This window comes from Rhinopithecus bieti, unplaced genomic scaffold, assembly GCF_001698545.2.
Source record: "Rhinopithecus bieti isolate Rb0 unplaced genomic scaffold, ASM169854v2 scaffold_30032, whole genome shotgun sequence".
Taxonomy (NCBI): domain Eukaryota; kingdom Metazoa; phylum Chordata; class Mammalia; order Primates; family Cercopithecidae; genus Rhinopithecus; species Rhinopithecus bieti.
Window position 1 is genome coordinate 1,386,976 of NW_016813134.1, and position 17,476 is coordinate 1,404,451.

Here is a 17,476-nt window from a genome sequence, read left to right on the forward strand (position 1 = left end):
CAATGAGATCATTTGGACTCGGGAGGGGGAACATCACACACCGGGGCCTATCGGGGGGAGAGGGGAGGGATTACATTGGGAGTTATACATGATATAAATGATGAATTGATGGGTGCTGATGAGTTGATGGGTGCAGCACACCAACATGGCACAAGTATACATATGTAACCAACCTGCACGTTATGCACATGTACCCTAGAACTTAAAGTATAATAAAAAATAAAATAAAATAAAACTTAGGGTTTTTTTACATTTTAGAACAACTTTTCTTTTCCACACTTACATTTTGTTAGTTTATGTAATTGAATTGAGTAGTTACTGTGAAAAGTACAACCAGCATAAACAGACTGAGGACAAATGCAGCTGACTCTTAGCACACAACCCAACTAGTAAGGTAAGAAATATGAGAGTGTAAGAGAAGCTGTTAGCCACAAATCCATGTGTGATGGGCATTAGTTGCTCTGTTTCACAGGAGAAATGGAGAGCATTGGCTGAATACGATAATATGTTAAGTGGAGGTCATTTGAGAGAGGTTATATAGTATTTCACTAAGTGCTGTATATATAAAGTTAAGAATTACAGTAAGGGGACTTAAATAATCAGGAAGTCTTCATGAAATAGTTAAATTTTGAGTTGGATCTTGAAAGATGATTAGAATGTATAATTTGAGGAAAGGGAGCATTCTCAGGAAAGGAATGAACCTGCTCACCTAAAGCCACAGGTTGGTGTTGGGAAGGAGAGGAAATATAACTTAAAGTGTGGTTTAATAGAATAAGCATTAAATTGTAAGTCTAAAGGCCTAGTTGCATTCCTACATACCTTTTTGACATTTTATTTAGGAGATAAATAATGAGGGAGAAAAAGAGTATTCTAGTCGGGAGTGTAAGGGAAAAATTTGAGAAAGCCACCCGCCTCAAAGAATTAACATGGAAGCCCAGTGAGAGAGAAAATTGAGAAAATAAGGAAAGGCTCAGGATGAAGCATAAGACCAGTGGTTTTCAGTTGTAATCCTCTTTCAATCATAGTACATATCAAAAGCTTTCAGATAAAATTTGATGTGAACAGAAGACTCTGCCACTTAAAAGAAATTCTTTAAAACACAGCTTTAGACGTATAAGCCTAATGTATACATTATAAAGAGTTGTCAGTGTCTTGAAAAGAAATCAGTGGGAAAAAGCAGACTTATATTTGTAGGAAACAGTGGAAAACCAAATAATTTAATTTCCACTAAATTAGGCAAAGGTTCAGTAAAAGAGGGTTGTAAGCTGTTTTTTTTTTGTTTTAATAATCTTTGGTGTATATTTTCTAGACATAGAAAATAAATGCTGATTGATGTGGTTGATTGAAAATAAATAATGAAATCTAAATATTAAATGTGAGAGAAAACAGTCAGCCCTCTGTATCAATGGGTTTTGCATCTAGTTGGAAAATATTTGGGGAAACAATATGGTTGCATTTGTATTGGATATGTATAGACTTTTTTTTCTTGTCATTATTTCCTAAACAATGGAGTATAACAGCTATTTACGTAAGACTTATATTGTATTAGGTATTACAAGTAATCTAGAGATGCTTTAAAGTATATGGGAGAATGTGAGTAGGTTGTATGCAAATATTACACGTTTTATATAAGAGACTTGAGCAGCCGTGGATTTTGGTCCATGGGGGGTCCTGGAACCAATCCCCCACAGATACCAAAGGATGACTTTATGATTCACTTACAAATAACTATATGAGGCAGATATTTAATATATGATGAAATAATAGATATTTTAAAAATCTTAACTGATTTCTTTAAAGCTTCTCAAAGGAAGAAATCTTACAAATTCAGTATGTACTATGTCATTGCTGTTTGATCATCTTTTCTGTCCTTTTTGTTTTAGCCACGTTTGACTTGCTTATATGTATCTAAAACTTATTTTCTATGGCATTCAGTTGTTCTACTTTCTTAACCAATACTTCTGAGAACAGATTTTCAGATATGTTCATAATCATAATCAGTTCAAGAAAATGTTTGATAACTAAGATAGTCTTTTGCTTTAAAAAATGTTAAATCTGAGATCAACAGATCTTTTTGTAAATTCCCATTTGAGAATGAAAGTTTCTGTTTTTCCTCTTATTTTGACTGGGAGAGATCTGGAGAGTTTTGGATATTTACTTTGCTTCAAATAAAAAATAAAAAACTATTCTTAAAATAATAGTTTTAAATTCAAAGTTCCGCATCCCGTTCTTTTTTTTTATAAAATATTAAAGAGAAGAAGCTGAAAATGTTCTACATGTTCTTTTTCTTCTAGTTTGAAAAGAAACTGCTTTATGCGGATTGACACCTTACATACTCTGAGTTTAAGAAGTTAGCATTATCTGAGAAGGTACTATTTTTAGGTCCAGCTGTAATGTTTCTAACTTTGGTACACAGAGTAGTGGGTGCTTCCTTTCCCAGAAGGCTCCATATTCTCAACATGTGCAGGTCAATTTGACATAAAGCTACCAACAAGGAGCAACAGGCCGGTTGCAGGCTGTGTTTATAACTTGAAAATTATGAACAGGTATTGGGAGCCACAGACTGTATTTGGGAACCAGCTGCATGTCAGGACAAGCATAGATTGTGGTCCGTGGAGGCTGGGAGAGCACAATGCTTGAATTTCATTTCTTTGGGAGATAAGAAGAAAAAAATCTTCCTACCTGACAAGATTGACAACTTGCTAAATCTGATTATCTTCAGAAGTGTGCTGGACAGTTGCGAAGTAAACATTCACTTTTCAAAGATGATGATCAAGGAAACATCTCTACGAAGGGACCCGGATTTAAGGGGAGAGCTAGCTTTCCTGGCAAGGGGCTGTGATTTTGTTCTCCCTTCACGGTTTAAGAAGCGGCTGAAGTCATTTCAGCAGACACAGGTTTGAAATTTGGGTGTTTGTTTTTTTTTTTAATATTTTTATTACTAATAAAACCATCCAGTGAACTAACTCACAAATAATTTTACAGCTCCCTTGTATCTTGATATTAGATCAAGGAATTAATGTGTGTCCTCTATTCAGCTATTTGCAGAAAGCTATTTGCAGAGGGATTCCAACAGGTTTAAAAATAGACCTTTTGGACCTGGAGTACAGTACTCACATTTTTCTCTTGTGGAGAAGGAATCCAGTTTTAGAGACAACAAATACAACTTAACGAACATTTTACAATTTAGCTAGAAAATTACTGGAATTTTTAATAGAAATATCCTTGAGAAACTAGAATTTCTGTATTAAAAGCCTTGTTTGCACTTTGAATCAATAGATTATATATTAGCATGCATACACATCTGTAACAAATGTTTGTTTAAAAAGTATGTTAATCCTGGTAATCTTTTTTAAAAACAAGACATTTGTGTCGATATAGACAATTGTGTATGTGTGTGTTGTAATGTATGTAGATAACAAAGAATGGTGGTTACTTCTAGATTGTGAAAAAATGTCTTCCCTGAGCAGGCTATGCAATTGAGTCATTTCTGCCTATGATGAGTACTTTGCAGAGTACCTACTTGCTTGCTTAAAATCTATGGCAGTGTTTCACCAAACAAGTGCCTAACGTTGACTACAATATAAATCAAGGACTGTACAAATGCTGGCCATCCAAAATCCGGCAAGAAACCATAGTTTTATGGTTAGTCTGACCCAGAATAATCTCAAATAGTTTGGGTAAATATGAAATTCCTTTTTTTGTAGGTCAAAAATGATCAAATATTGGAAATGCTACAGTGACATAATAGCACAAGGAAACTATTCTGAATGAATATCTAAGTGATACTGTGTTTATAGCGAAAGACTGAAATGGAGAATTGAAATACTTTACCCAGCTAATTATACTCTAATGCTGCTCCTAGACTGGACTGAAACCACTGTATCCAAAGTGAGCAGATGCTAAACTTGCCAGTAAATTTGGCAGAATTTATATTACTAGGTTTTCTTCCATAATGTTTGTAAACAATCAGTTTTATTCAGCTACTTTAAGGTTTAAATTATATGTCTCCTGTAGAACTCAATGGAAAGTAAATTGAGTACCCAAAAGCTCAAAATAAATGCATTATTTTAGTGTTATTTTCCTTTTAAATATTAACATCAGTTTTATTAAATACGGAATTGACCAGTGAATTAATAGTTGCCTATCAGTGAATTGCTCTGTGTTAAGTACACTAAGAAAAGCAGAACAGAATATTTTATAATGAGATATTTTCCCGTTCAAATAAAATCTTTGGCAGCCAGTGTTCTGAGTATCACTTATTTCTGTCAAAGCAAAAACAGAGAGTTAACATTGAAGACCTTGCTCTAAACCTTTCCCACTAGTGTGTATTCATGAGACTCTCAGGTTTCATCCCTACTGGCACCAGTGGTCTTAATTCTATGGGCATAACTGCCCTAGATATCACACCACAGAAAACATTGGTGATTGTACACCTGAACCTCACAAATCTCTTTCAGCATAGAATAATGGAAAGGGATGACACTAATATAAATGGTCTAGGTAAAGCCCCTGAAGAATTCTGTGCCTTACTTTAGAATTTTAAGAACACTCTGAACAATAATAATAACTTATTGACTTCTGGGACTATGTAATATTTACAGATTTAGCATTGAGGCAGAGAGAAATGTTGACTTAAAATGGATTGTCAATTTGTTAACTCAAACCTGGTTTATAAACTTCAAATTGCTTTACATATGTAAATGATTATTTTATTTATTATTGAATCTGAAGGATTATGCCAAATTATGCTTCATCTCATTTTTTTGAGAATCTCATCCGTTGGTATTGTCATTCATTTTCTTACATGATAGATAGATCTCTGCCCAGCATTGTTCTGAACCTTTTACCTATATTACATCTTACAATTTGCTTTAATCCTCACAACAACCTTCTAAGAAGTAGACATTGTAATTTCTGTTTTATTATTGAAATTCCAAAAGGTTAAGTAACCATTTTGAGGTCACAGACTAGTAAGCCATCGGTGTTTTTAAGTTTTTCATGTTTCATTGGCATCACTTCCCTTTGTTCTGTTTCTTCTTTGACTATTGCTTTATACGGGTAACATCCTGATAACTGTAGCAAAGACATGGTGTGACAACTGGCCTTCATATCCCTAATAGTCTTAAATATATGAGCAGACTCCATTCTGTGTATTAATGTCAGATATTAATACAGGGAAATTGGGCTATTATGACAAAAATAGGAGATTTAACCATTTTCATATATTTATATGAATAAATCTTATCTCTTTATAAAACTCACATTTTAAGAGTAGCTAAGATTTTATCCTGAAGTTTAAAATTATATTATAAACCTATATGTTAAGAAATATGATAGATCTACTTCTTACAGATATATCATTGTTCAAACTTTAGAGATGGCATTAGAGTAATTTAAGGAAGAACATTTGAATAATACTTTGTGTTCGTAATACCTATAAAATATATTTAGCTCGTCAACAGTTATATTCATCTTTCATACTTTATGTAACATCTAATACAGTACCATGCTCATGAGCCTTGATAGTCTGGCCATTAATTAAGAGTAGAAATTAGAACTATGAAAATTCTAATGGAATCTTTTTTGCTTTTTCTGATAAGAATCTCAGAAGTAAATTTAGTCTTTATTGGTAAGATAAATTTCTACCTGAATAATGATGTACCTCCCCTCCCTTTTTCCTACATCGTGGGCAATCTCAGTTGCCTCATTGCCTCCCCGCCACTCTTTACTGACCTTTCTAATGTCTTTTTATAGTATGCCACCTCAAATCATTTTTTTAAAAGAAGAAGAATATAAACTAAATGAGTTATTAAACTGTAAAGGGAGTTTGGTTGTGATGAAATTAATGAACATGGTTTTTGCCTATTGGAGCAAACCACAAATAAGATAAATGTGTATCTTGCAGAAAATGGCATGGCCCTAGTGGCAAATAAATCAGCCAGGTAGGGGACATTTCAGAACTAAAATGCTTTAATTTTCTTAACAGAGATTTTCTCAGCATCAGGGGCTGGCAGTGATTCTGCCTCAGCAAAGTCAAACTAGAGAAGGTAAAAGGAGCTCCTTCCCCAAATACTTTTAGATATATATATTTAAAAGGAACTTGTTTTTGCCTGTTAAAGGAGAGGTAAAAGTCACAGAAAGACCAAGAACTGTCTTCAGAAAGAATGTATTAATCCAGTTCCAACAGAGTGAGAATACACCTCGAGATTCTTAATATATCATCTAACATTGCTCTTTGATTCTTTTGAAATGTCTGCCAAATAGCTGATGGAGAAACCTATGTATTTTTTAAACATAAATCTATGTAAACTTGAGTACTGGCAGATATTAATTAATTTATTTATTTAGTGCAGATAAGCATTCCCTAGAAACATGCTTACCACCCTTTAGAGTACATGAAGCCCTTAATCTCTCCTGTCTCTGATTGTGGTTTCTTACATTGCTCGTGAGGATTTTCAGTCAATGAATGCTGTTTAAATTTTTTGTGTCTCATAATCTTATTTTTCTTTTAGATTCAAAATAAACCAGAAAAGAAACCTGGAACACCACTCCCACCTCCGGCCACCTCTCCAAGTAGTCCCCAACCTCTCTCCCCGGTTCCCCATGTGAATAATGTTGTGAGTGCACCATTGTCCATAAACATTCCACGATTCTACTTCCCTGAAGGACTCCCAGATACCTGCAGTAATCATGAACAGACTCTAAGCAGAATTGAAACTGCTTTCATGGATATTGAAGATCAGAAAGCAGACATTTATGAAATGGGGAAAATTGCAAAGGTAATGTAACTTTATAATCTCCCCTTCTCTAGAAACCCTGATCTTCCACTCTTCACTGCCTCTTTGCCCTGTTTTGAAGCATGCATGGAGTTGTTTTTTTTTTTCTTCTTCCATAGTGGTCTTCCATTTCAACCTCCTATTTAATATAAGAATCCCTTCCAAGACACCACCAATTCATAAATTCATTCTCTGCTTGAATGCTTTCGGACACTAAAAGCTCTACCTTGCCAGACAGCCTGGTCCATTGTTAAATACTTGGTTGTTAGAAAAGTTTTCCTTGTGCTGAATGGGAATCTGATTTTTAGTCCCACCCATTGATCATAACTGCCCTAATGCCAGACAAGGAAGCGGTAGACTATCTCAATACAGTCATTTTACCCAGAAATAAATGGATTTGACAACAGGAAGCAAGTCTTTGGAACTTTCAAATATATCCAACTGCTTCTGAGTTAAAATCTTACCCCTCTAATGTCAGGACTACTATGACTTGATTCTGTGCCTCCAGCCAGAACAGTTAATACTTAGCATAACCATCAGATTATATTTGATTATACCATTTCCCAATTTAGCAATATTCAGGAATTCCCACCCTCTATAGCAGTGCTTTGTTTTGTTTGGGCTTTATTTTTATTATGCATGAATATTGAAGAGTCAGGTCACACTTCAGGCTTTAGCAGTAGTTTTAGGCTGTGCTTCAAGAGGCAGAGGGGTTTAGTAGGCTAAGGGCTGCATGGAGGCAAGTAGGAGACCAAGTAGGAAAACCTAAGAGCCCATGCACACTTCCACTGAGAAGGGTTCCCCTGCTTTCAGGAGTAATGTTAAAAAGTTGGAAAACTATCATTCTTCAGAGTAAACCTCAAACTTCTCTTCTGGCATTCCATGGCTTCCACAGCCTGGCCCCAGAGTTTTTTTTTTTCCAAACCTGCCTAAAACTTTCCTGTATAATCGTGACCCTCTTGCTCTCTTATAGGCATTTGGGCTCTCAGAGTTCTCCCTCCAGAGTGGGCTTCCCCTCTTGCCAACCTCCTCAGCATCCACTTTGTTGAAGACCTATCTTCCATTGTGTATTATTGGAGAAGTCCCTGAACCCTCACTTATCATGCCTTGCCCTACCTCTGACCTCACAAAACATTTGTCATTGCTGTTAAATGACATGTAACTAGAGTGATTTTAAAGGAAATGAAAAGGAATTCTTTCTTCTCTTTCTTCGTCCCTCCTTAAAAATTGCTTGTTGACCCCCTAGATGCTTTTAATGAAAAACAAACTCATTCCAGAAATAAGAGCTTATCTGTTTCCATTCCATTTTACTTGTGAGAGAACTGCAGTTCTACAAATACTTATCTGAAGTCACAGAGCTAGTTCATGCCAGGAGGCAAGTTGTCTAACTTCTAGGGTGGTGCTGTTTCTACATATATCATCTCCCTGGACATGTGGTAACAGTAACTAATTTCCAGTTAATAGCCACACAAATATATTACAAGTTCTTTAAGGGCATTCAGGATTTTCTTACCCAATTCTTTTAGAGGTGGCTATTACGTTAGATGACAGAACCCTGATGATAAAATTTCTGAATGGGCTGGAACTATGGCTGTAAGTCCAAAAGATAAAATTTAGCAAGGGTGAATGAAATTTGCATTTGGAGGTAATATGGTAACTTCATAAATGCCAACAGGGTATTTCTTTTTTTTTTTTTTTTTTGAGACAGAGTTTCGCTCTTGTTGCCCAGGCTGGAGTGCAATGGCGCTATCTTGGCACACCACAACCTCTGCCTCCCAGGTTCAAGTGATTCTGCTGCCTCAACCTCCCGAGTAGCTGGGATTCCACAGGCATGCGCCACCACACCTGGCTAGTTTTTGTATTTTTAGTAGAGACAGGGTTTCTCCATGTTGGTCGGGCTGGTCCGAACTCCCGACCTCAGGTGATCCACCCACCTCGGCCTCCCAAAGTGCTGAGATTACACCAACAGGGTGTTTCTAACATGAGAGCAATTTGTGTGAAAGAGACAGAAAGTTTCATGGATTGCTTCAGGTAAACAGACAAAGAGAAACTTTCCAGATTAGAGCATAGTAATTCCCTGGTACAGTGCTGAGGTCACCATGTCTGGAGAGCCGTTCTTCCTCTGAATGTTCCCAACTACTGACTGAGGAGCCCATTCTCCTGTGTCTTTGTACTGCTCTGTCTCCACATCCTTTATGGTCTGGCCTCCCATTCCTGTGCCATGGTAGCCCTGCCTTGCTCTGTGGCTCAGGGCCCCGCTAACACTCCACAGATTCAGTGAGAGGATAGCAGAAAGCCTAAAGACTCCACAGTACTCAAGGGAGGTGTCGAAAAGAATATAGTCAAGGCAGGGTAGAAGTCTCTGGAAGGTGGGGAGCCAGAGGAACAACTTTGCCATTTATGTGCAGTGAGAATCAGTCTGTATGTGGTATCAGAAAAAAACAGCAGTGTTGAAACTGACAGATAACATGGAGGAGTTTAAAAAGATAGAAAACTAATTTATTTAGCCATAGTAACAGTCGTTTACATAACAATTTGCTTCTTATACCTAATAATCATGTGGTGCAATAGCGATTATATATATATATGTCTGATTAACTTGTCTGAATTATACTTAATTATAGCCCTAAATTCTATTCATGGGCACCAAGCCTTTTTGTTCATTGCTGTTAGATCTTAATTGTCAGCTCAGGTAGCAAAGTAAACTGCACATACCTTTAAAAAGTTAAAATCAACGTTGCATTTTTATAAAATGAGGATGCGTGGGCAGGCACAGTAACTCATGCCTGTAATCCCAGGACTTTGGGAGGTCGAGGCAGGAGGATCGCTTGAGCCTGGGAGTTCAAGACCAGCCTGGGCAACATAGTGAGACCCCATCTCTACAGATAGTAATTTTTTAAAATTACCTGGGTGTAGTGACATGTGCATGTGGTCCTAGCTGCTCAGGAGACTGAGGCAGGAGGATCGGAGACTGAGCCCAGGAGGTTGAGGCTGCAGTGAGCCATGATCACGCCACCACACTCCAGCCTGGGTGACAGAGTAGGACCCTGTCTCAATAAAAAGTTGGGGGCAGTGTTGTGTATATAATTACCTGGGAAGTTGAGGGGGATGCGTATATAATTACCTGAAAAGATAATCATGTGTGTGTCAGTTTGTATTTTTTTTTTGCCTCTTTATTCTTAAAACTTTATTTAAAAGTTGATTTAATCATGTCTTCTAGTTAGCTAATTCTCTTTTTTTCTAATGTTATTTCCATGGTTTGTTGGGAAACAGGTGGTGTTTGGTTACATGAGTAAGTTATTTAGTGATGATTTGTGAGATTATGGTGCACTCATCACCCAGGCAGTATACAATGCACCCTATTTGTAGTGTTTTATCCCTCACCCCTTCCTACCCTTTCCCCCTTAGTCCCCAAGGTCCACTGTGTCATTCTTACGCCTTTGCATCCTCATAGCTTCACTCCCACTTTTGAGTGAGAACATATAATGTTTGGTTTTCCATTCCTGAGTTACTCCACATGAAATAGTCTCCAATCTCATCCTGGTCACTGTGAGTGCCATTAATTCATTCCTTTTTATGGCTGAGTAGTATTCCATCATACACACACACACACACACACACACACACGCACCACAGTTTGTTTATCCATTTGTTGATTGATGGGCATTGGATTGGTTCCACGTTTTTGCAATTGCGAATTGTGCTGCTATAAACATGCATGTACAAATATCTTTTTTTACAGTGACTTCTTTTCCTCTGAGTAGATACCCAGTAGTGGGATTGCTGGATCAAATGGTAGTTCTACTTTTAGTTCTTTAAAGAATCTCCACACTGTTTTCCGTTGTGGTTGTACTAGTTTACATTCCCACCAACAGTGTGGAAGTGTTCCCTTTTCACTGCAGCCGTGCCAACATCTACTGGTTTTTTTGTTTGTTTTTGGGTTTTTTTTTTTTGTTTGTTTTTTTGGCAGGGGTAAGGTGGTATCGCATTGTGGTTTTGATTTGCGTTTCCCTGATCATTAGTGACATTGAGCATTTTTTATATGTTTGTTGGCCGTTTGTATATCTTCCTTTGTGAATTGTCTGTTCATGTCATTAGCCCACTTTTTGATGGGATTTTTTTTTCTTGTTGATATGAGTTCATTGTAGATTCTGGATATTAGTCCTTTGTCAGATGTATAGATCATGAAGACTTTTTCCCACTCTGTGGGTTGTCTGTTTACTTGCTGACTGTTCCTTTCACCATGCAAAACCTCTTTAAGTCCTAGCAGTTTTCTTTGTTTTTATTACATTTGCTTTTGGGTTCTTCGTCATGAAATCTTTGCCCAAGCCAATGTCTAGAAGGGTTTTCCCAGTGTTATCTTCTAGAATTTTTATAGTTTCAGGTCTTAGATTTAAGTCCTTAATCCATCCTGAGTTGATTTTTGTAAAAGGTGACAGATGAGGATCCAGTTTCATTCTCCTACATGTGACTAGCCAATTATCCCAGCACCATTTGTTGAAAAGGGTATGCTTTCCCTACTTTGTGTTTTTGTTTACTTTGTCAAAGATCAGTTGGCTGTATTTGGCTTTATCTCTGGGTTCTCTATTCTGTTCCATTAGTCTATGTGCCTATTTTTATAACAGTACCATACTGTTTTGATGACTGTGGCCTTATAGTATAGTTTGAAATCAGGTAATGTGATGCCTCCAGATTTATTCTTTTTTCCTAGTCTTGCATTGGCCATGCAGGCTCTTTTTTGGTTCCATATGAATTTTAGAATAGTTTTTTCTAATTCTGTGAAGAATGTTGGTGGTATTTTGATAGGAATTGTGATGTGAATTGCATTGAGTCTGTAGATTGCTTTTGGCAGAATGGTCATTTTCACAATATTGATTCTACCCATCCATGAGCATGGTATGTGTTTCCATTTGTTTGTGTCATCTGTGATTTCTTTCAGCAGTGGTTTGTAGTTATCCTTGTAGAGGTCTTTCACCCCCTTGGTTAGGTGTATTGCTAAGTATGTTTTTTTTGTTTGTTTGGTTGGTTTTTGTTTTTTTTGCAGCTGTTGTAAAAGGGGTCGAGTTTTTGATTTGATACTCAGCTTGCTCACTGTTGTTGTATAGAAGAGCTACTGATTTGTGTACATTAATTGTGTATTCGAAAACTTTGCTGAATTATTTTATCAGTTTCAGGAGTTTTCTGGAGGAGTTTTTAGGATCTTCTGGGTAAATAATCATATCATCAGCAAACAGCGAGAAATTGACTTCCTTTTATTTTGTTTTTTGTTGTTGTTGTTGTTTTATTTTTGAGACGGAGTCTTGCCCAGGCTGGAGTGCAGTGGCTCGCTCTCGGCTCACTGCAAACTGCAAGCTCCGCCTCCAGGGTTCACGCCATCTCCTGCCTCCGCCTCCCGAGTAGCTGGGACTACAGGCGCCTGCCACCATGCCAGCTAATTTTTTGTATTTTTGGTAGAGACAGGGTTTCACCGTGTTAGCCAGGATGGTCTCGATCTCCTGACCTCATGATCCACCTGCCTCATCCTCCCAAAGTGCTGGGGTTACAGGCGTGAACCACCACGCCCGGCCAACTTCCTCTTTATTGATATGGGTGCCCTTTATTTCTTTCTCTTGATTGCTCTGACTAGGACTTCATAAAGGGATGCTGGATTTTGTCAAATGCTTTTTCTCCATTTATCGAGATGATCATGTGATTTTGGTTTTTAATTCTGTTTATGTGGTATATCACATTTATCGACTTGCATATGTTAAGTTATCCCTGCATCCCTGATATGAAACCCACTTGATCATGGTGGATTATCTTTTTGATATGTTGTTAGATTCAGTTAGCTAGTATTTAGTTAAGGATTTTAGCATGTATGTTCATCAGGGATATTGGTCTGTAAGTTTTGTTTGTTTGTTTGGTTGGTTATATCCTTTCCTGGTTTTGATATTAGGGTGATGCCGGCTTCATAGAATAAATTAGGGAGGGTTCCCTGTTTCTCTGTCTTGTGGAATAGTGTCAATAGGATTGGTACCAATTCTTCTTTGAATATCTGGTAGAATTCTGCTGTGAATCCGTCTGTCCTGGACTTCTTTTTGTTGGTAATTTTTAAGTTACCATTTCAGTATCACTGCTTGTTACTGGTCTGTTCACGGTATCTGATTCTTCCTGATTTCAGCTAGAAGGGTTGTATCTTTCCAGGAATTTATCCATGTCTTCTAGGTTTTCCAGTTTATGTGCATAAAGGTGTTCATAGTAACCTTGAATGATCTTTTGTATTTCTGTGGTGTCAGTTGTAATATCTCCTGTTTTGTTTCTTATTGAGATTATTTGGATTTTCTCTCTTCTTTTCTTGGTTAATCTTGCTAATGGTCTATCAATTTTATTTATCTTTTCAAAGAACTAGCTTTTTGTTTCATTTATCTTTTCTATTATTTTTTTCTTTTGTATTATTTTTTTCAATCTCATTTAGTTCTGCTCCGATCCTGGTCATTTTCTTTCTTCTGCTGGGTTTGGGTTTGGTTTCTTCCGTTCTTGTTTCTCTAATTCCTTGAGGTGTGACCTTGGATTGTCTGTTTGTGCTCTTTCAGGCTTTTTTTTTTTTTTTTTTTTGAGACAGAATCTCTCTCTATCACCAGACGGGAGTGCAGTGGCGCAATCTTGGCTCACTGCAGCCACCACCTCCTGGGTTCAAGTGATTCTCCTGTGTCAGCCTCCTGAGTAGCTGGGACTACAGGTGCGCACCACCAAACCCAGCTAATTTTTGTATTTTTTAATAGAGACGGAGTTTCATCATGTTGGCCAGGATGGTCTCAATCTCTTGACCTCATGATCCGCCCACCTCGGCCTCCCAAAGTGCCGGGATGATGGGCGTGAGCCACTGTGCCCAGCCCAGACTTTTTGATGTAGGCATTTAGGGCTATGAACTTCTCTCTTAGCATTGCCTTTGCTGTGTCCCAGAGGGTTTGATAGGTTGTGTCACTGTTGTCATTCAGTTTGAATAATTTTTTAAATTTCCATCTTGATTTCATTTTTGACCCAGTGATCATTCAGAAGCAGGTTATTTAATTTCCATGTATTTGCATGGTTTTGAGGGTTCCTTTTGGAGTTGATTTCAGGTTTTATTCCACTGTGGTCTGAGAGAGTGCTTGATATAATTTCAGTTTTCTTAAATGTATTGAGGCTCGTTTTGTGGCCTCTTCTGTGGTCTATCTTGGAGAAAGTTCCATGTGCTGTTGAATAGAATGCATATTCTACAGTTGTTGGATGGAATGTTCTGTATATATCTATTAAGTCCATTTGTTCCAGGGTATAGTTTAAATCCATTGTTTCTTTATTGACTTTCTGTCTTGATGACCTGTCTAGGGCTGTCAGTGGAGTATTGAAGTCCCCCACTCTTGTTGTGTTACTGTCTATCTCATTTGTTAGGTCTATTAGTAATTGTTTTATAAACTTGGGAGCTCCAGTGTTAGTGCATATATGTTTAGGATTGTGATATTTTCCTGTTGGAAAAGGCCTTTTATCATTATATAATGTTCCTGTTTGTCTTTTTTAGCTGTTGTTGCTTTAAAGTTTGTTTTGTCTAAGAAGAGCTACTCCTGCTCACTTTTGGTGTCCATTTGCCTGAAATGTCTTTTTCCACCCTTAAGTTTGTGCAAGTCCTTATGTGTTAGGTGAGTCTCTTGAAGGCAGCAGGTAATTGGTTGGTGAATTCTTATCAATTCTACAATTCTTTATCTTTTAAGTGGAGTATTTAGGCCATTTATATTCAGTGTTAATATTGAGATATGAGGTACCATTCCATTCATCATGCTGTTTGTTTCCTGTATACCTTGGTTTTTTGATTTTGTTTTTTAAATTGCATTTTTGTTTTATAGGTCCTCTGGGATTTATGCTTTAAAGAGGTTCTGTGTTGATGTGTTTCCAGGATTTGTTTCAAGATTTAGAGCTCCTTTTAGCAGTTCTTGTAGTGGTGGCTTGGTAGTGGCAAATTCTCTTAGCATTTCTTTTTCTGAAAAAGACTCTTTTCTTCATTATGAAGTTTAGTTTCGCTGGATACAAAATTCTTGGCCTTTTTTTTTTTTTTTTTTTGATAACTGATAATTGTTTTGTTTGAGGAGGCTGAAGATAGGGCCGTAGTTCCTTCTAGCTTGTAGGGTTCTGCTGAGAAATCTGCTGTTAACCTGGTAGGTTTTCCTTTATAGGTTACCTGGTACTTCTGTGTCACCACTCTGAAGATTCTTTCCTTTATCTTGACTTTAGATTACCTGATGACAGTGTGCCTAGGCAGTGATCTTTTTGTGATTAATTTCCCAGGTGTTCTTTGTGCTTCTTGTATTTGGATGTCTAGGTCTCTAGCAAGACCAGGGAAGTTTTCCTCAATTATTCTCCCAAGTATGTTTTCCAAACTTAGATTTCTCTTCTTCCTCAGGAACACCAGTCAATCTTAGGTTTGGTCATTTAACATAATCCTTGACTCCTTGGAGGCTTTGTTCATATTTTCTTTTTTTTCTTTGTCTTTGTTGGATTGGGTTAATTTGAAGACCTTGTCTTTGAGCTCTGAATTTCTTCTTCTGCTTGTTCAATTCTATTGCTGAGACTTTCCAGAGCATTTTGCATTTCTGTAAGTGTGTCCATTGTTTCCTGAAGTTTTGGTTGTTTTTTATTTATGCTGTTTCCTTGAATATTTCTCCCTTCACTTTTATCGTTTTTTGGATTTCCTTACATTGGGCTTCGCCTTTCTCTGGTGCCTCCCTGATAAGCTTAATAACTAACCTCCTAAATTCTTTTTCAGGTAAATCAGGGATTTATTCTTGGTTTGGGTCTGTTGCTGGTGAGCTAGTGTGATTTTTGGAGGTATTAAAGAACCTTGTTTTGTCATATAACCAGAGTTGGTTTTCTGGTTCCTTCTCATATGGGTAGGCTCTGTCAGAGGGAAGGTCTAGGACTGAAGGCTGTTGGTCAGATTCGTTTGTCCCACGGGGTGTTCCCTTGATGTACTACTACTCTCCCTCTTTTCCTATGGATGTGGCTTCCTGAGAGCCAAGATGTAGTGATTGTTATCTCTCTTCTGGATCTAGCCACCCAGCAAGTCCAGGCTCTGGGCTGGTACTGGGGGTTGCCTGCACAGCGTCCTGTGTTGTGAACCCTCTGTGGGTCTCTCAGCCGTGGATACCAGCACAGTATTTGGAGTGTCTCTTGGGTCCTGCAGGAGCAGTCCACTTCCTTCAGGGGGTCTGTGGGTCCTCTCAGGTTTCCTGATTTGTTCCTGCAGTTGTTCTGGAGCAAAAATTCACAATGCAATCTTCCACACACTGCTCTCTCTGTCCCAAGTTGGAGCTGCAGTCTAGTCCTGCGTCCAGTCCACCATGGTCACCTCAGTCCTCAGAGACTTTTTGTTACTCCTAATTGTCTTTTAATTTAGCTTTTACTTGGCTATTGCAGTCTGTTAGTACTCACTAAGTCATCCTTATTTTCGACAGTTCTTTACTATGCACGCAAGTCTTTTTTGGTACCGGGCAGTGAGCTCTGTGTCTCCAGCACTTACTGTTCATATTCTTATGATAGGTTGGCATAGGAAAAGGAGAAGAGAGGCAACCTTTAAGGAGTAAGGAAGAGAGAGTTTGTTAGAGCAATAAATGAATGTTCTTATGGATTCTTGTAGTTTATAAAGTTATTTGGAAGACCAGCTTGAGTTTGCCGCCTACTTTTAGTGGCACTCAAGTGTAGCTGTAAAGACTGGGATCTGTTTTAAAGTGCCTAGAAAACTCTGTTTATGAAATCTGCATCTGTTGGTGAAGTTTAGCTCATTCATCTTAGACCTCAAACAGCCCTGAAAAACTTAATGCTCACATCTGGTTAAATTCTCAGTGTGTAGTTTGTACGTTTTTCCACAGCTTTAAGTAATGATAGAGAAGAAGTGAATAGGGAATGAATCTCAGAGAAATGAAAGCAACATAGGAACAGAAACAGAGAAACAGTAAGAAATGCATTTTTCAGAGACTGGGCCAAAGGATTCATCATGGCGTTTTAAAAAGTTGAAAGTTGAGAAAGAAGAATAAGACTATTTTCTGAACCATACAAAGCCCTGCAGCTCCTGTCTTCTGGCTGACATAGCACCATTTTTACCCGTCACACCTATAGCCTGGAAGGTAGCCTCTCTGTGTCTGAATGTCTTCATCTGCAAAATGGGATTAAAAAAATAGGTCGGCGGAGCAAGATGGCTGAATAGGAACAGCTCCAGTCTCCAACTCCCAGCGCGAGCAACACAGAAGACCGGTGATTTCTGCATTTTCAACTGAGGTACTGGGGTCATCTCACTAGGGAGTGCCAGACAATCGGTGCTGGTCAGCTGCTGCAGCCCGACCAGTGAGAGCTGAAGCAGGGCGAGGCATCGCCTCACCTGGGAAGCGCAAGGGGAAGGGAATCCCTTTTCCTAGCCAGGGGAACTGAGACACACAACACCTGGAAAATCAGGTAACTCCCACCCCAATACTGCGCTTTAAGCAAACGGGCACACCAGGAGAATATATCCCACACCTGGCCGGGAGGGTCCCACGCCCACGGAGCCTCCCTCGTTGCTAACACAGCAGTCTGCGATATAACCGCAAGGCAGCCGCGAGGCTAGGGGAGGCGCGCCCGCCATTGCTGAGGCTTAAGTAGGTAAACAAAGCCGCTGGGAAGCTCGAACTGGGTGGAGCTCACAGCAGCTCAAG

At 38.2% G+C, this 17,476-nt stretch overlaps 1 protein-coding gene across 1 annotated transcript in view; it reads left to right on the forward strand.

Annotated features, from left to right (window-relative positions):
* The window catches only part of PPP2R3A (protein phosphatase 2 regulatory subunit B''alpha), a 147,238-nt gene that overhangs the window by 58,539 nt on the left and 71,223 nt on the right, over positions 1–17,476 (forward strand). Inside the window, 1 exon segment of the mRNA XM_017847707.1 lies at positions 6,516–6,782. Coding sequence (XP_017703196.1) covers positions 6,516–6,782 — 267 coding nt within the window.